Source organism: Cimex lectularius, unplaced genomic scaffold, assembly GCF_000648675.2.
Source record: "Cimex lectularius strain Harlan isolate CLEC.00 unplaced genomic scaffold, Clec_2.1 scaffold36, whole genome shotgun sequence".
In the NCBI taxonomy this organism is placed as follows: Eukaryota; Metazoa; Arthropoda; class Insecta; order Hemiptera; family Cimicidae; genus Cimex; species Cimex lectularius.
Genome location: NW_019392648.1, coordinates 1,807,387 through 1,824,160, shown reverse-complemented (window position 1 = coordinate 1,824,160; position 16,774 = coordinate 1,807,387). Strand labels below are relative to the sequence as shown.

Below are 16,774 nucleotides of genomic sequence, written 5' to 3'. Positions count from 1 at the left end.
TTTCCAGATTCGAAAATTTCAAAAATCAAGAGGGTTTACAAGTTTGGTGGAGTTGGTGGCCAGATGGCAGTAGAAGTATGTTGTGCCAACGTCACCCTGACGACAGCCCCACCGCCTTGACAGTCTTCATCATCAGTTCAGTCTTTCTCTGGCGGTCGTTTGTACGGACGGCATCATCAACTATCAGACCAATTTAAAATAATTTTTTTTTTCAATGGGGCCACAAGTGTTTTCGGCCTTCCTGCTATTCTTGGGATACCTTGCGCCAGGTGACCTATTTTTTTTGTCTACATGCTTTTGTTCTGCTGAGTGAAAGTGGATTTCAGGTACCTGTTAATAGACTACAACGCCCTAAGAAGTCTGACGATGCTTCTAGCGTACCACCAATGTTACACGATTTTAGCGTTTTACCTAAGCCTTCTGGCCAAATTTTATGAAATAATCAAAATATGAGTTTTTGCAGTAAAGAAATTTTGACAATATCTCGTAAAGATTTAAGAAGACTCACATATATTCATCGACTATAAGAATTCTATAAAAATTCCAGCTACCACGTACATTAGAATGAAGAATTTTTGAATATTCAATTTTAAACCATTTAATAATATAACAAATACATAAATGCACGTTTTTTTTTTTTTAATTTTTTTTTTTACTTAATAAAAGTACGTATATTCTGTACAAATAAACTTGCATTTACGTGTTTATGCTTGAAACTATAAGTTTCAATGTTTTGTATAGATGTTCATATTTGTTACACTTGTAAATTACAAATAATAGTTCCAAAGTCCAGATGAAGATTTAGTTTTCGAAAGCTCGACGAAGAACTGAGTGTTTTTTTTTTATTTTTTTCAAATTGGCCTTATACCTCATTTTTAATAGAAAATATTGAAGACTGATATTAAATACATTGGAGATAATAACATGTAATTACACACACATACAATCCATAATTAAAGTAAATATCGAAGGAAGATCAACCTCACATCTAGGAGATGAAAGAGAAAAAGAAAAAAAACGATTATTATCTACAATTAAATATAACACAATTTATTTGATTACCTCATCTAGATCTCTTGTTTTTATTTAATCAACAAATAATTTCAATTGTACAATTGAGTGTTGTGTATGTGTCTGTGTTCAATTTAATATAATAGGCATCATTTTACAATAGTTGTAATACATTATACTTCAAGTCATAGTTGTGGCACGTACTTGAGAGTATTGTAATAACTTCTAAATTTTTTGGAAATCAAAATGTTTCTTTAAGGAAGTTTGAATGTATATTGAAGAATTTCTTTAAAATATGAGGTTTAATAAAAATGTATGACTGCTCAAGCTAAATACAACAAACAGTGATTTATTGTGTGATGGTTACATGTCACCATGGTCTGCCTATCCTAGCTGATTTTTGTTAATTTAGATGTGTTTCGGCATTTCGACATCTTCAGTGTTACGGACTGTATCAACTAAACATTGAAAACAATAGGTTTATCACATCGCAGGCCACAGGAGAAAATATCACAATTTAAAAAATATTATCCTTCAAATTGATAATAATTTTCAAAGTGTGGTTACTAAATTTAAATAACAATAAAAGATATTTAAAAAAAATGAAAAATTAACTACATTAATTTTTGATATATGAGAAATGTACACTCAGAGGACGATTAACAAACCAAAACAAAAAAAAAACATTCTGCATCAACAAGCAAATTCTTAAATTTATTTTATATGTTTATACTGAGTGGTCTAATTGACCATGTTAATTATTTCAATTAATTATTCTCTTTATGTAAGATCTTGGTTGAGATGAAAAAGTTCTTGCACGAGCGGGATTCGAACCCACGACCTTCGGCTGGGTTTGAATCCCGCTCGTGACACTAACTTTTTCATCTCAACCAAGACCTTGCATAAAAAGAATTATTTATTTTATAGTTTATCAAATGTCTAAACTGTAAAAATTCAAAATATCAATCAAAGTTCCATTATCTTATTTCAGAGTTTTACAATTTGCACATTTTTAATGTGATTCAACGAACAATTCCCTTTTATTTTTATTTGCCTCGTCCAAATTCCTAAATCGAAAATACACACAAACAAGACAAAAAACCGGATACTCGTATTTTGTAGTTTATTTCAAACTATACGTATATTTATTGATATATTAGATACGACATTAAACAAATGAAACGAGATCAGAACTTCATGAATGATCGTTTGAAAGAAAATTGATTGACATATTAAAATTGAACTTACAATTGATTTATTATTATGTATTTATATTTTATGGATCTGAGTCAACAAAAATCAACGAGGTTAGGCAGACAAAGATGATGTTAACTATCAAACCGTAGGTTTATCATCCCGCAGATCATAAGAGGAAATTTAAAAATTTTACAATTTATTACATGGTTTTGCTCTTAATAACGCGTATTACCTCCTGCCTCGCGAAGGAGTCCTTAATCTCTTTAAGTCCTTAAGAGATCGGATTTCGTTTAGTGAAACTTCCATTCTTCAACAACAGCGGTTTGAAGCTATTCAACGATTGTTGGCGGCGGCGACCCATCTCTTTATCATGTCCCATATGTCTTCTATAGGAGTCGGGAGAACCTGCTGGCCAATACGTTGTGGTAATCCCCACATCCCTCAATTAATGGGCGACAACTCAAGGTACATGCGGTCGAGCATTATCATGGATTAACATTGCCACCGATATAAGGAGCGAATGGGACCACACGTTTCAGAAGAAAGTCCTAAATGTACCTTAGTGTAGTCAAAGATCCATTATGTATGATAATTCGGTACGGGCATGGACATTGATTCAACCCCATACCATAGCAGACAGTCTTTGAAAACGCATGGCATATAAAGCAAAGCGTTCTCCACGTCTTCTCACGCAAGGTCCCGGTCAACTGATGACAAATCAACCCGGCACTTAGCTGTAAAGAGAACAGCCCCCCATTGATCAAGTATACTAGAGAGATTCCGATTTGCGAATAGTCGCCTTCGATGACTCTCCAGTAGTATAGAACCTGATGCGGAGTGACTAGGCTGTTATCACAAAGCCTTCTGATGACTATTTTAGAGGTCACCCTTATAGTATTGACCGTTCGGAGTTGCCTACTTATCAAGGAAGCCGTTAAAAGACAGTTCCTTAGTTAACAGCTATAAAACGATTGTCTCTAAATCTCGATCTCTTCGATCGAGACTTCCGGTTGTCCTAAACCGCTGTTACATCATGGATGGTAGAGCACAGTACACCCAGGACTTAGGCTTTAAGGGACGCAATACCCGCAAAGCATCTGCCCCGGTGAGATCTTGATCTAAAAACCATGCTTTTAAGAAAAAATTATTAATTAATTTGTTATTCAAATTTAGTGATAAACAAATACGAATCTTTTTTTGTGTTTGTGTGTACATCCGTGTAATTTTTTTTTAATGCATGACCTTTTTTTTCAAACATTGGAGAAATTATTTACTATGGTTTTCAGAAGAAAAGATAAAAAGAAAGATAATCCTTGATTAGATATAATTATATTAATCTAATTTAATTGCAATTAATGGCGATAAGTTTAGATTTTTTTAAGTTTTAAAATTGATTGACCCAAGTATGAATTGATGTTTACGAATCATAATCGTCCAGAAGGTCAATATTGTCTTTCTATTAGAGAAAGCCTGGTTCAATACATTTAATACAATTAGCTTTGAAAAATCAATGACAAATCAACAGGGAGGCCATCCGGCAGAATCAGTGCTTTTGCAAATTGCATTAACGCCATTTCAACGGGATGTTCCCGTAATTTGATTATCGTTTAATTTAATTTATCCGTTAATGATCGGCCAGATTTTCGGAAAATAATTACACGCTTATCTCCGAGGTGTTTTCTCAAAAACTGAAATATTTTTCAGTGTTTTTACAATCGGTGTTTTCATTGACTGTCATTACCTCGTGAAAAATGGACTAATCAGCAAAAACTTTTGTAAAATTGTTAATGCACAATTTAGCAGTATGAATTAAAAACTTTGAATCTCAGAATTCATTATTTGCATTACTAGAGACCGTGTATAAATTTAAATCGACTGCATACCATCTGGCAACAATATTTGATACGCCGGAAATTTTATTTGCATAAATCGTGAATATTGTAGTAGTGGTGATAGGGTTGTCACTCCTTTGTCTGTTGCTTCCCATCCTGAAAAGTGTCCTTTCTGTTTTTAAACATTGCACTCTTGAATTTAGATAATACTTGAAGCACCATTATATCTCCATTTCCTCACTGAAATACATTTGAGTAACATAAAAAAACGCGAGTGAGACCCGATAAGTAAATGTATCATTCTGACTCATACTTTATTTTTCTCAACATTAATCAGTCAAATGAAATCAGAATGCTTGTAGGATCACAGGTACGAAACGCCCAAAGAAACAGTTGACATACACTATATAAACTTCATAAAAACAACATAACCACCCCCTCAAAAAAATAAAATAAAATAAACAGACGCAAGAGGCTTTCTCTCTCTCTCTCGCGCTCTCTCTCTCTCACCCCTCTCTCTCCCTCTCTCTCACACACACACTCTCTCTCTCACTCTCTCTCTCTCTCACTCTTTCTTTCTCTCTCTCTCTCTCCCACTTTTCCACCCACTCTCTCTCTCCCTTTTCTCTCGAACTCTTTTTCTCTCTCTTACTCTCTTTTCTCTCGAACTCTTTTTTCTCTCTCTGTTTTTCTCTTTCTTCTTCTCTCTCTCTCTTTCTCTCTCTCTCTCTCCCACTTTTCCACCCACTCTCTCTCTTCCTTTTCTCTCGAACTCTTTTTCTCTCTTACTCTCTTTTCTCTCGAACTCTTTTTCTCTCTCTTACTCTCTTTTCTCTCGAACTCTTTTTTCTCTCTCTGTTTTTCTTTTTATTCTTCTCTCTCTCTCACTTTCTCTCTCTCTCTCCCACTTTTCCACCCACTCTCTCTCTTCCTTTTCTCTCGAACTCTTTTTCTCTCTTACTCTCTTTTCTCTCTCACTCTTTTTTCTCTCTCACTCTGTTTTCTCTCTCTTTTTCTCTTTCTTCTTCTTCTTCTTTCTTTCCTTCTCTCTTTCTTTCTCTCTCTCCCACTTTTCCCACTCTCTCTCTCTTCCTCCTATCTCGTTTTTTCTCTCCTCTCTCTCTCTCTCTCTCTCTCACTCACACACACACACACACACACACACACACACACACACACACACACACACACACACACACACACACACACACACACACACACACCCTCTCTCAACAGTTAGACGTGTGTGTGTGTGTGTGCGTGCGTGCGTGTGTGTGTGTGTGTGCGCGCGCGCGCGCGCGTGTGTGTGAGTTTGTTGTGTGTGTGCGTGCGCTCGCGCTCGTGTGTTATGATAGAAGCTATAGAAATGTTCTCAGTTCGTCAAATCAACAAAATTCAACAACAAGTAACAAAAGTACAATTTTCCTCCAAATGGGCTTCTGTCAAACTATCACCCCCGGGAGTCAAGGGAGAATAGAAATAAATGAAAGCCGGGAAGTATTTTTCCGCGAAAACCGTTTGACACAATAGGACCATTGATACAAGCTTCTCTTTCCTATTTGTGTTTACTTGAGGCTCTGAAATAACCAGACCATTGTACCCAACAAAGCATTCCGTCAAATTAAATTTCCAAATATAAACAACACCAAAGACTCTTTTCGTGTATTGTCTTTTAATCTTGGGCCCACTTCAACCGGAAAAACTGGCAAATTTTTTTCCATGTATACACGGCGTCTCTATTTCAATGCGACATTCACTTTTCTCGAAAATGATGGGCTAGAGAAAAAAGTTTAAATGGTAACCCCACAGTTTTTATTTTTCAATTGAGACCTTGGTGGGTTAGTTTTGATAATTTTTCAAAAACTAGGTTTTTTTAATATAAAAAAAGAAACCAGGAATAATTAAGGTTTCGTAATTTTAGGGAATTCAAAGTCTATCGAATATCGAAACTCTTTATATAGACAGTTAACTAGTCGGACAAAACTCTGGATATTGCTGGAATAGTGACTTCAAAGTATATGAATTTACAACATCCAAAAGCGAGCAAGAAATCTGAATTAATGTAGTAACTACAATCGCTTATTTACGTGTAACTTAGGGCTAAGGGGACAAATAAATTGCATAAATGGTACTTAATAAAATAATATTCACTTGCCATATTTTATTTGTAAACTACATCTGTATGAATATGTACCACCAGATTTATATATAAATCAAAAAGAACAATAATTATTCTTTTCGTGTAAGATCTTGGTTAAGATCTGTAATCAGGGTTCGATTCTCAGCGAATTATGAAGTTGAAGCTCCCCGTGGCTACTTCGTAAGTCGCTGAGAATCGAATCCTGATTAGACGATATTTAAAAAATGGCAAAAAAGAGGGAAAATTCGAAGGTTGTAGGTTGAGAGTTGGTGTGGATCGAAGTCACGATAGTTCAAGTGGTTAGAGCAGCTGCGAGTTGAATCGAAAGTCGGGGTTCAAATCCCGCTCGTGACTCTAACTTTTTCATCTCAACCATGACCTTACATAAAAAGAATAATTAATTGAAATAAGTAATTTGGTCAATTAGACCGCTAAACATAAATGGATTAATATTTAAGAACAATAATTTTCTTCTGTGGCGTACAATGATGCTTAAGTTACCAACAAAATGAATCTGAGACGGTACGTTAAGAAAAAGCGAGTTCAAAATATAGGTTCAGGGTTTCTCTATTTCAACGCGACTCCTGCTTTTCGAAAAACGAAGGGTTATAAAAAAATAAATGGTAAATTATCATCCAACTCTAATCCTACCCAAACCTCCAATATCCAGTAGCACGTTGAGCTTAACTGGTCAAAAAGTGTAGGGCAAGACTGAATGAAGAAAAAATATACTCAGTGTTCACATTGAAAAACCATTCTTGCCCTCTACTGTACATCAACAATGAGATACTTATTTCCATTCAAGTCAAATACTTAGGACTATACCTAGAAAGCAGAGTGACATGGAATCCCAACACAAGACTTAAGAGATAACTAAACAGAAGACTTGTACAACTAAGAAGACGTCCAGGACCGAAATCAATCTTAACCGTCAAAATTAAACTAATTTTACACAAGAGATTATTGCGACCACTTTGGACATACGAAGTGAAACTGTGGAGTTCCGCAAGCTATCCAACATCCAACGCACCCATTCCTTCCAATCAAATGTCCTCTGATAAGTCGTCAAAGCTATTTACTACGGCACCAATCACACCATCCACGATGCGGCATCTAGTTCTTGGAAGTCAGACAGATACAAGTCGGCGTCCAACAAGGGAGCATTTTTGGGCCCATCTTTTATACTACTTAATACCACATACGCGGGCAATACCGCAATTTTGTCCTCTAACTCGAATCCTATGCAACCTACCTCTAACGTCTAAGAAAGTTGAGCTCATCGAAGACTGGTGCAAAAGGTGGAGGAGGACTGTGTTGGTTTGATAATCCGATTCCCAAATCATTAATAATTTGACATAACGTCGTTTGACTTTTTGTCTCTTTTTTAACCGGGAAAAGCTGAGCTTTTCTTTTATCTTTTGTTTTTTGTTGTGCCAAAGGGAAAAATTAGACTGATAGAAGGGGGAATTGTTTTGACAAAATGAAATAACCACCGAAGACAGGTCGACACAATAGGCCCTTTGACAGGAGCTTCTCTTTTTGTTTACTCCGTTATTTTCCACTCACAATAAGCCACACACATATATCTTATACAAAATTACAAACGTAAATGATTCAATTGTGAAATCCCTACTCGCCAAAGGGGAAATGATCGACGAGTATCTTTTGCATAAACTCCTACTTGAACCGATTTCATTACTATTTCAATTTTTTTTTTATTATTGTTCTTTTTTTTACAACCGTATTCATTCGATGCAACAAGTAAAACAGAAATAAGTACATATTAACAGTAGAATGGAAACGTGAAGAGCAACCACCCAGTGATGAGAGGGATGTGCATCATTTTAGGAAACCGACGTTAAGGAATGACGTTGTCGCGAGGCCACCGACGTTTCAGTCTCCTGTGAGGATTGTTAGGTAAAGTGGTGGAAGACAGGTTTTTGACAAAAGGGTTCGGATGGTGGGATAGTTTGGATCGGACCTTTTGTAGCGGGATTGTGCAAGATGAGGAACAAGAGGAACACATAGGTCGGTATGGATGGTGTGATTGGAAACATAGAAGGAGGCATTGACTATTGTTCTGGGGAGTTTAGATTAGAGGGATTGTATTCGGTTAAGTATGGAACGCTTAGCAGTCCCGTAGGGTTCAAGCCGGTATGTCCAAATGGAGGCCAGTAGGGCAATGTAAAGTTTTATTTTGATTGTCAGTGAGAGTTTAGATCGTTTTAGCATGATAAATCGTATGTTACATTCTGTGCGCTTGAGTCGTGGTGTTCCATGTCGTTTGCCCAGGTAGGATCGAGGTGTCGTGCATGGTTTGCAACAGGGATGGGATCGTTGTTGAGGTATACTGAAGGGAGCGTTTTTTTATAGAGTGAATTTTATGTATGTTGATGTTTCGTTAACCTTGATTCTCCACTTTCGGAGCCAGGATTCAACGGTATGCAAGAGATTTTGGAGATTACGGAAGCCGTGACGGATATTTTTCAGGAGAAAGGATAGCGGTGTCATGGGGAAATGTGAGGGTAATAGTGTTCGGTTGTGTAGACAGGTCGGGGGTGTAAATAGAGATGAGTCTGGTGGAATGGGATGGATAGGAGATAAGGAAGTTTTGGGGGATACTTGGAAGTAACGATCATTAAGGTAGGATTTTAGAGTAAGGTAATAGTTTGCTGGATGTTCTTGAGCTTCCACAATAGTCCAGAGCGCCATACCCGGTCAAAGGTCAATTAATTTGAACAATTTGCTCCGTCCTCCTATTTAAATCATAACCCGGTCTCCTATTTCGAGGATCCTTGGAAATTATTCGACTTAATCTCGTCCAAATCATTAAAAATAATTATATATCCCAATTCCTCACCGATGATAGCAAAAAAGCCGAAACGCTTGAGTTACATAAACAAAATTGTGAGTAGAGATAAGATTAATCAGTCAAATAAGATCAGAATACTCGTGGGATCGGTGGTAAGAATCAGAGAGAGAGAGAGAGAGAGCAGACACACACACACACACACAACCAGATAAATACAACAGAGCCACAGAAATAAACAGACGCAAGACAAAAACAAACATACAAAGCAAAAGACTCTCTCTCTCTCTCTCTCTCTCACTCTCTCTCTCTCTCTCTCTCTCTCTGTCACTTTCTCTCTCCCTCTCTATCTTTCTATATCTTCTACCTCTCCTCTCTCTCCCTCTCTATCTTTCTATATCTTCTACCTCTCCTCTCTCTCTCTCTCTCTCTCTCTCTCTCTCTCTCTCTCTATCTATCTATCTATCTATCTATCTATCTATCTACCTCTATATATCTATCTCTTCTATCTCTTGTCGCCCTATCTATGCTCTTTCTTTCACTTTCTCTCGCTTTCTCTCTCTCTCTCTCTCTCTCTCTCTCTCTCTCTCTCTCTCTCTCTCTCTCCCCCTCTCTTTCTCCCTATATCTATCTATCTATCTATCTCCCTCTCTATCTTTCTATCTCTCTCTATATATCTATCTCTTCTATCTCTTGTCGTTCTCTCTATCTCTTTCTGCACGCTTTCTTTCATTTCTTCTCTATTTTTCTCTCTCTATCTATCTATCTATCTATCTATCTATCTCCTTTTCTCTCTATTTTACTATACTCTTATATTTCTATTTCTTCTATCTCTTATGCCCCTCTCTATCTCTCTTTATACTCTTTTTTAAATTGCTTTCTCTCTCACTCTTACACACACACACACACACACACATACACATAAAATACCTTCAAAAGGAAAGTTAATTTTGACACCTAGAAAGCCACCATAAACTATTTTTTCAATTAAATTATTAATAAATTCAAAGTGAAAGTTTATGTATCTGTTATAATTTTGTTTGCTAGTTCGGTTATTATTATTTTTAATAGTGCCGATTGTAATGATCAACGATATAGTAAATGAAACGTATTTAATGAGAATTCTTTTGTGGAATGTGAGATAAGGGAACATAGAAAATATATATTCAAAAACATACACACACATAGTAATTAAGAAACTTACCCATTCACTAACAAACTTTCTCAAACAGGCTTCTAGTAGGAAAATTGTCAATATGTGTACATTATTTTGTCGATATGTGCAAACTCTATAGAAAACCTTCAATGTTAAAAATTATCAATTGTGCCTTTTGAAAGTTTCGTTTCCATTCAGTGTTTCAACGCTTGTGTTGTTTCATCAAGTCGGGAAAACGTAGTGATCCTTTTTCGATTTTTCAATTTGCCAATTCACGAGGGTGGAAATGCGATTTCCCGACCCGATTAGAGTTGTCTCTGTTTTGAATAATTGATTGAGGTTTGAGGAGTACCTTTGGACACACAATGTCGATGGATGGCAGAATGGGACGGGTCTCAATTTATATGGAAATTCAAGGATCAAAGTGTCATTTAATGTATGTACCCGTAGGCTTCTTTGTCCGCGTACCCTTTGCCCGGTCTTCCCCTGTTCCAAAAAATTAATAATAAAGAAATAAAAAATAAAGATCGTTTTTTTCCATATAAGGATTTGGAATTCCAAAGGAAAAGTAATTTCTTCCGTTTGATTGCATATGAAAAAGAGCCCGATTCAGATTTTCATTTGATAACGTTCGCCTCGTTCAGTTGAATTTCCTTGGAGGAAATGACATTCCCACCACGCATTTTTCGATTTGGATTTGAAGGATTTCGCTATTCAAATATCCCTGCTATTACCTGTCCCGATTAATAGATAATTACAAATAAATGTACTATATTAAATATACTGCTAATAATTTTTGTGGTCAGGTTAGGTGGAATGTCGGTGGATGAGTGGTTAGGACGTCTGGCTCGTTTTTCCCCTCTCGGTTCTGGGTTCGAATGAGCCCCATGAAATTTTAGTTATAAAAGGTGTTGCAAAGTGGTTGTCCGCGACACCCAAAGGATAGACGGAACTTAAGCAGTCTTGTATGACAGACTGCTTTATTTTAAATTGTGTACTCATTTCAGAAAGGTTTTCCTATTTTTGAAAATTCAACATACACACTTGCCTCTGTTAAATTGACTTATCGATCAATGCGAGAAAATTGGAATAGGAGGCAAACAGATATGTACCACAGTGATTTCCATAAAGGTTCTTATTTTGACTTTGCAAGTTAAAAGCACCTTAAGTCACAGAGGGATGCTAATTTATCCAAGTGAGATGTAGACTTAATGTGTTTGAGCGCGTTCCGAGCTGTGTTGAACTTATGTATATGAGCATTTCATATTCCGACGACATGGCTCACAAGTGCAAAACCTCTTCTCCGTTTCAAACGAATAATGTTTATTTTGCTTGAAATTTAGAGAGTAATTTCTTGAGAATTTTTGTAACTAAGACACCCAATACGTTGGAATTATAAAAACAAATTTATAAATAATGAAAAATGAAAAACTAATCATAAAACAATTTTTCCATCAATCATAAAAATATCGCCTCATTTACGATAAAATATTAACTATTAAAATCAGTAATTTTTGTTATACAAGTAGGTGGTTTTGAATTATTTATTAAATACCAAATGATTAATTCAAATGAAAAAATACTTACTGTAATTTTTTATGGAAGACCACTTGAGTTAATGGTTAATTGTTAATCATTAATGGGTGTTTTGTCGAGGCCAAAGTTATTTAAGCATAAAACTGATAGAAAATAACCAGATTCTGTTTTCTTGATTTACTAGTAGTAGTTACTAGTTGATTTGCATATTCACCCCACCTTCATCATTTCTAATAACCGGATTTGTTCTTTACCCTCCGTTCTTTACCAATGGACTTTAAGACCCCCGTTAATTATGTTTACTTTTAAGCAATATCGCTAAAATTAACTCAGCTGGATACTGTTTTATTTTCGAAAAGGAAAACATTTCTGGCCAAGCTGGAAGACTTGACAGGATCTACTTAAAAACTTAAATACGTTTACTTACTTAAAAGTTTAAAAAGGCCTAACATTGGGGTTTAAATTTACACTAATGGAACTATTTATTAAAACAGACTGAAATAAACATAGATATGTATAACGATATTTTAAACAGAATCAGAATGCAATTAAAACTTAATTTCATTTGGTGCTGGTCAAAAACCAACGAAAATAGATCAATTATAATTGGGTAGGGGGGCGTCGGTGGCCGCAACGGTTTAGATGTTGACTCTGCGAACAAGACTGTAAGGTAAAGGTCCCCGGTTCGAATCCAGCGGCCCTGCATTCGAACCAGACATATTTCAATGGGATTTTCAAAAACACCCTGAGTATTGATATGACCTCTGCTGTTGCGAACCCTCATAAAAAAATATAATAAATTGAATTACAAAAAAGTGGGATACTAATACTAGTAAAAATTATATTTTACTTATTTATTGTTTAGGCTATTGATAAGGGCTCCCATGCTTAAATTTAAACGCTTTCTGCCCACTCCTTATTGCTTATCCTGGAATCCTATTTAACCGACCGCTGCTTCATGGTCTGGTGCGGCAACGAATTTAAGGAAGTCAGATAGGTAAAAGCCGGCGTTCTAAACAGGACATTTTTGGTCCCATCCTTTGTATCATTTATACTGCTGACTTACCTTATACACCCAAATATCATCATCACGACCTACGCGGACGATATCGAAACTTTGTCCTTTAACCCGAATCCTATACAAGGTACGTACAACATCCAAGAACACCTTGAGGACGATATCGAAACTTTGTCCTTTAACTCGAATCCTATCCAAGGTATGACCAAATCCAAGAACAAACACCTTGAGGACGATATCGAAATTTTGTCCTTTAACCCGAATCCTATCCAAGGTACGTCAAACATCCAAGAACACCTTGAGGACGATATCGAAACTTTGTCCTTTAACTCGAATCCTATATAAGGTACGTCCAACATCCAAGAACACCTTGAGCTTATCGAAGACTGGTGTAAGAGGTGGAGGACAAGACTGAATGAAAAAAATATACTCGTTCACATTGGGGGGGGACATTCTTGCTCTTCACTGCACATCAACAAAGAGGTACCTATGTCAATTCAAGTCAAATCCTTAGGACTATACCTAGACTGATGTGAAATCTACACACAAGAACTGAACAGAATGCTTGTACAAATACGAAAACTTCTAGGACCGAAATCTGTATTGACGTCAATACTGAATTATCCTTAAAAATATTTTATTGCCCCATCCCTAACCATCCCCAAACTTTGGACATAAGGAGTGAGACTGTGGTGTTCTGCCAAGCCATTCAACATCCAGCGCATCCAATCCTTCCAATCAAAATACCTCAGACAAATTGTCAAAGCTCCTTATTACATCGCTAACCCCACTAGCCATAACGATCTCAATTTTGCTGTTGTCAACTGCTGATTGAGCAGATTCGTTCCCATTAAAGAAGTTTCACTCCAACCTCTCTTGCCCTACTGCTTGAGCTCCACATTCCTATCCCGAGACCCAGCCATAATCGTAGCCTCGTGATTTTTCTCCTCAATCCCTCACTCGGGGAACCAGCATTGACTGTTTCTCAAGCATGTGCCCTTTGGGTGCAGCGTTGGACTCAGTGTTACTGCTGTGACCAGATGAAAAACGTATCGTGATCACATTTATAATATGTACTGTGTATAGGGTAAACAATTGTTTTTTAAATATTTTTTTTAATTAGCAAGAAATACATAAAATACATCATGTATTTAACAAATGTGTATACGCTGGGGGTTGATCTGTGAGTCGGTGAAATCATGTCGAACCGGCATTGGGTCTCTTGTTGGGTCTGTCTTGATTCGCGGGTTTATTGAACTATCAAGTTCCTACTGAAGATGGCGCAATGCCGAAACGCGTTGGATTAGTTCAACAAATCCAGGAATGAAGACGGACCCAGTACCGGTTCAGTATGAAATGTGTAAATGGTGAAGTTTGCGAGGTCATGAACCTTGTCTCCGACTTCCTGCCTATTCTCGTAGGTTTTGCCTGTTAGTTTCGGCATTTTGCTGTCTTCACTGGTCCGAGTTATAGTAGATGACAAGATCGATTGCGTTTGACGCAAGCGAAATTCACATAAACGGAAGTCCGTGTTTTAGCCTCACCCTGCTTATATCCCTGACGGCAGATTCCTATGTTCCTAAGTCTTTGTGACAGACAAAAAGCGAAAATATGCGGACCAGGAGGCAAATACATATCGTGAAATTCTTTTATTACACTTTCTTGTGTTCGAAATTTGTAAAAAAATTCAAAGAGCTTAAGGCTTAAAGGGAAAGCGGAAATTCGATCCTCTTAAATATAAGTACCCTAAGAGGATAAACCCCTTCTGTAAGCTTATCAAAGCTTATCGACTCTGTCGCGACTTAAATACAAGCAGTTTAGTAGCGAAACAGTTTCAATTTATTTATCTGCTTTTCATCATTTTACACGCTGTATTTTTTCATCGGAAGTTAGAATAATATTGTTTTTATAATATAGACTTGAAATTATTTTTCGAATTATATACAGTATTTTAATTGTTTTCTTAGTTGTAACTAAGTCGTTTTAAATATTAATTCGTCTTACAGATTATTTATTGCTGATGTTTTCCACTTGCTTGCTGTTAATTTTAAACAAATCCATAATCAAACGAACCAACGTTTGATTAAAGCTTTTGTATTTAACTCTAGCTGAAAATAAAATAGATTTTCTAAAATTCTTTTTAGTCATTAAAACGTACAAGTAGTTTTTCAAAGAATGAAACGTGTTTGTCAGCAAATTAAGATTATGAAGCATGAAACAACCATTTGTGCCAATTACGACTTCTTGAATAATTATTGGCTCCGCTACATTTTATAACATCGTAAAATATTAAACCAATAAATGAAATGGGATTTTATTTAAGAGTTTATTTTTTAGGTCACTCAATTATAAGTTGGTCAATCGGCATGTCGTGTTGTGTTCAATCGGCTAATTGGGATGAGGTGATGATTCAGCAAAGTTTGATTCTCTTGAGGGTGAACCGGGCACTTCTCATTTAAGTGGTCTTAAACTTTCTGCTTTCTCATTAAAGAAAAATCTCAAAATAGATTTTAAAGAATTAATGATTTTTTTTAAGGACAACACAAGGTATAGCTTTGCTGTATCTTTGGAAGAGTTGTGATATTTACTAATTCCTTTTATAAAATAATTATTTACTCTTAAGTTAAATTAAATCTGACTTTAATAAATTCTTTCATAACATTTTTTTCAGTTCATTCTATTTTATGTTATCAGTGCAATAGCACAGACACTATCAACCCATATCAGTGCACTGAATTCTTAGAAGATGATATTGATATAGAGCCAAAGCCGTGCGATGAAGTTTTTGGAGCTGCTTACTGTATAAAGCATACTGGTCGATTCGAAGGCAGGTTTTTAAACAAAACAAAAATCACAAAATATTGCTTTATGCTCAAACTAACGGCTGGGAAATACGGATACTAACATTTTCAATTTGGACAATTTTGTTTAATTTTTAATGCAATTAATACCTTTTATGCATGCTGCTTTTCTTGGGGGAAAGTCAAATCGATATTGTGCTACCAGTGCTATGCTCCGAACAACACAGATTGCTCAGATATGTTGATCCATGACAGAGACGGTTTGACTGTTGAACCGAAGTCGTGTGATCACGTATTCGAGGCAAGATATTGTATCAAAGCAACTGGCATTAATGACGGTAAGGATTGGGGAACAATTTTAAAGGGAATTTTAAAATTTGCCATCACATATTTATGTATGTTATTTTCTAGGTGGTTTTGGAACTAGAAGGTACTGTTCTTCGGTGGATCTAGGCAACTATTGCGATACTATATCGCAGATTGGTGATCAGAGAAAGTACAGATCTTGCAAATATACATGCTCAACAGATGGTTGCAACTCATCTGTAAAGACGACTGGCAACATCGCACTTACAGCAGTGTTGTCTGCGATTATTTGGTTCCAATTGCATTAATTAAGAATAAATATGAATCTCTTCCAAAAATTTTAGATCTAAATTGAACTTTGTGCACAATAAATATTGATTTCTCAAACAAGGAAAAATTGTTTATGAAATTCTAGCAAGTATATATTGAGAATCTCAACATAGCTTTTAGCAACTTGGGATCACATTTATATTTCCTTAAAGATAACATGTAAAAAATATAACTTCCAAAATCTCAAATTGGAATCTTTCTACAAGTTGACTAGGGTAAAACACCTTTTTGAAATGTACATTTCAATTAACTACATATTTTTTATTTATAGTTATTACATCGTGTAAATATTGTAATGTAAATTAAACCATGCATTTTTTGATGTACCTAAATAGTAAAATTTACTTACATAATTTTATGTTTTAATTTCTAAATTTTTAAATGGTTAACATAAAACCCAAGTTTATACATCTATGTTTTTATAGATTAATGAAGTCCATCTGAAATATTTTTTTTAAGTAAACAATAAAATAATATAGTAGTATTATTATTAAGAATGTTTAAATAAAATAAATTCAATTCACGTCTTCTGTGAAATCATAAAAGTCATAATAAAGGCTGACTTAAGTTCTTTTGTTTTTTGACTTATTTTTCAAGCAAAAGAGGAAATATGTTGATGTTGCAATACAACAATTTGT

General features: G+C 35.6%; 2 protein-coding genes across 3 annotated transcripts in view; one reads left to right on the top strand and one right to left on the bottom strand.

Annotated features, from left to right (window-relative positions):
* Positions 1-16,774, bottom strand: part of LOC106668524 (DNA polymerase eta) — a 73,416-nt gene that overhangs the window by 8,093 nt on the left and 48,549 nt on the right. The gene's annotated exons all lie outside the window — the stretch shown is intronic.
* Positions 133-16,394, top strand: LOC106668505. 2 transcript variants are annotated; one of them, XM_014397341.2, is made up of 3 exons: positions 133-269; positions 15,371-15,526; positions 15,912-16,394. In XM_014397341.2, exons 1-3 carry the CDS (start codon positions 215-217, stop codon positions 16,112-16,114), a joined length of 414 nt encoding a protein of 137 aa, XP_014252827.1. In that variant the 5' UTR covers positions 133-214; the 3' UTR covers positions 16,115-16,394. The 2 variants fall into 2 exon arrangements, with proteins under 2 accessions (XP_014252827.1, XP_024086272.1); XM_024230504.1 differs by lacking the exons at positions 133-269; positions 15,371-15,526 and adding an exon at positions 15,533-15,838.

Excerpts from the sequence above, each read along its gene's own strand:
- LOC106668505 (XM_014397341.2), top strand. The coding sequence starts at position 215 with ATGGGGCCACAAGTGTTTTCGGCCTTCCTGCTATTCTTGGGATACCTT. Across the intron at positions 270-15,370 it reads CTTGGGATACCTTGCGCCAG|TTCATTCTATTTTATGTTAT; the intron begins GTGACCTATTTT and ends CATTTTTTTCAG. Across the intron at positions 15,527-15,911 it reads GCATACTGGTCGATTCGAAG|GTGGTTTTGGAACTAGAAGG; the intron begins GCAGGTTTTTAA and ends GTTATTTTCTAG.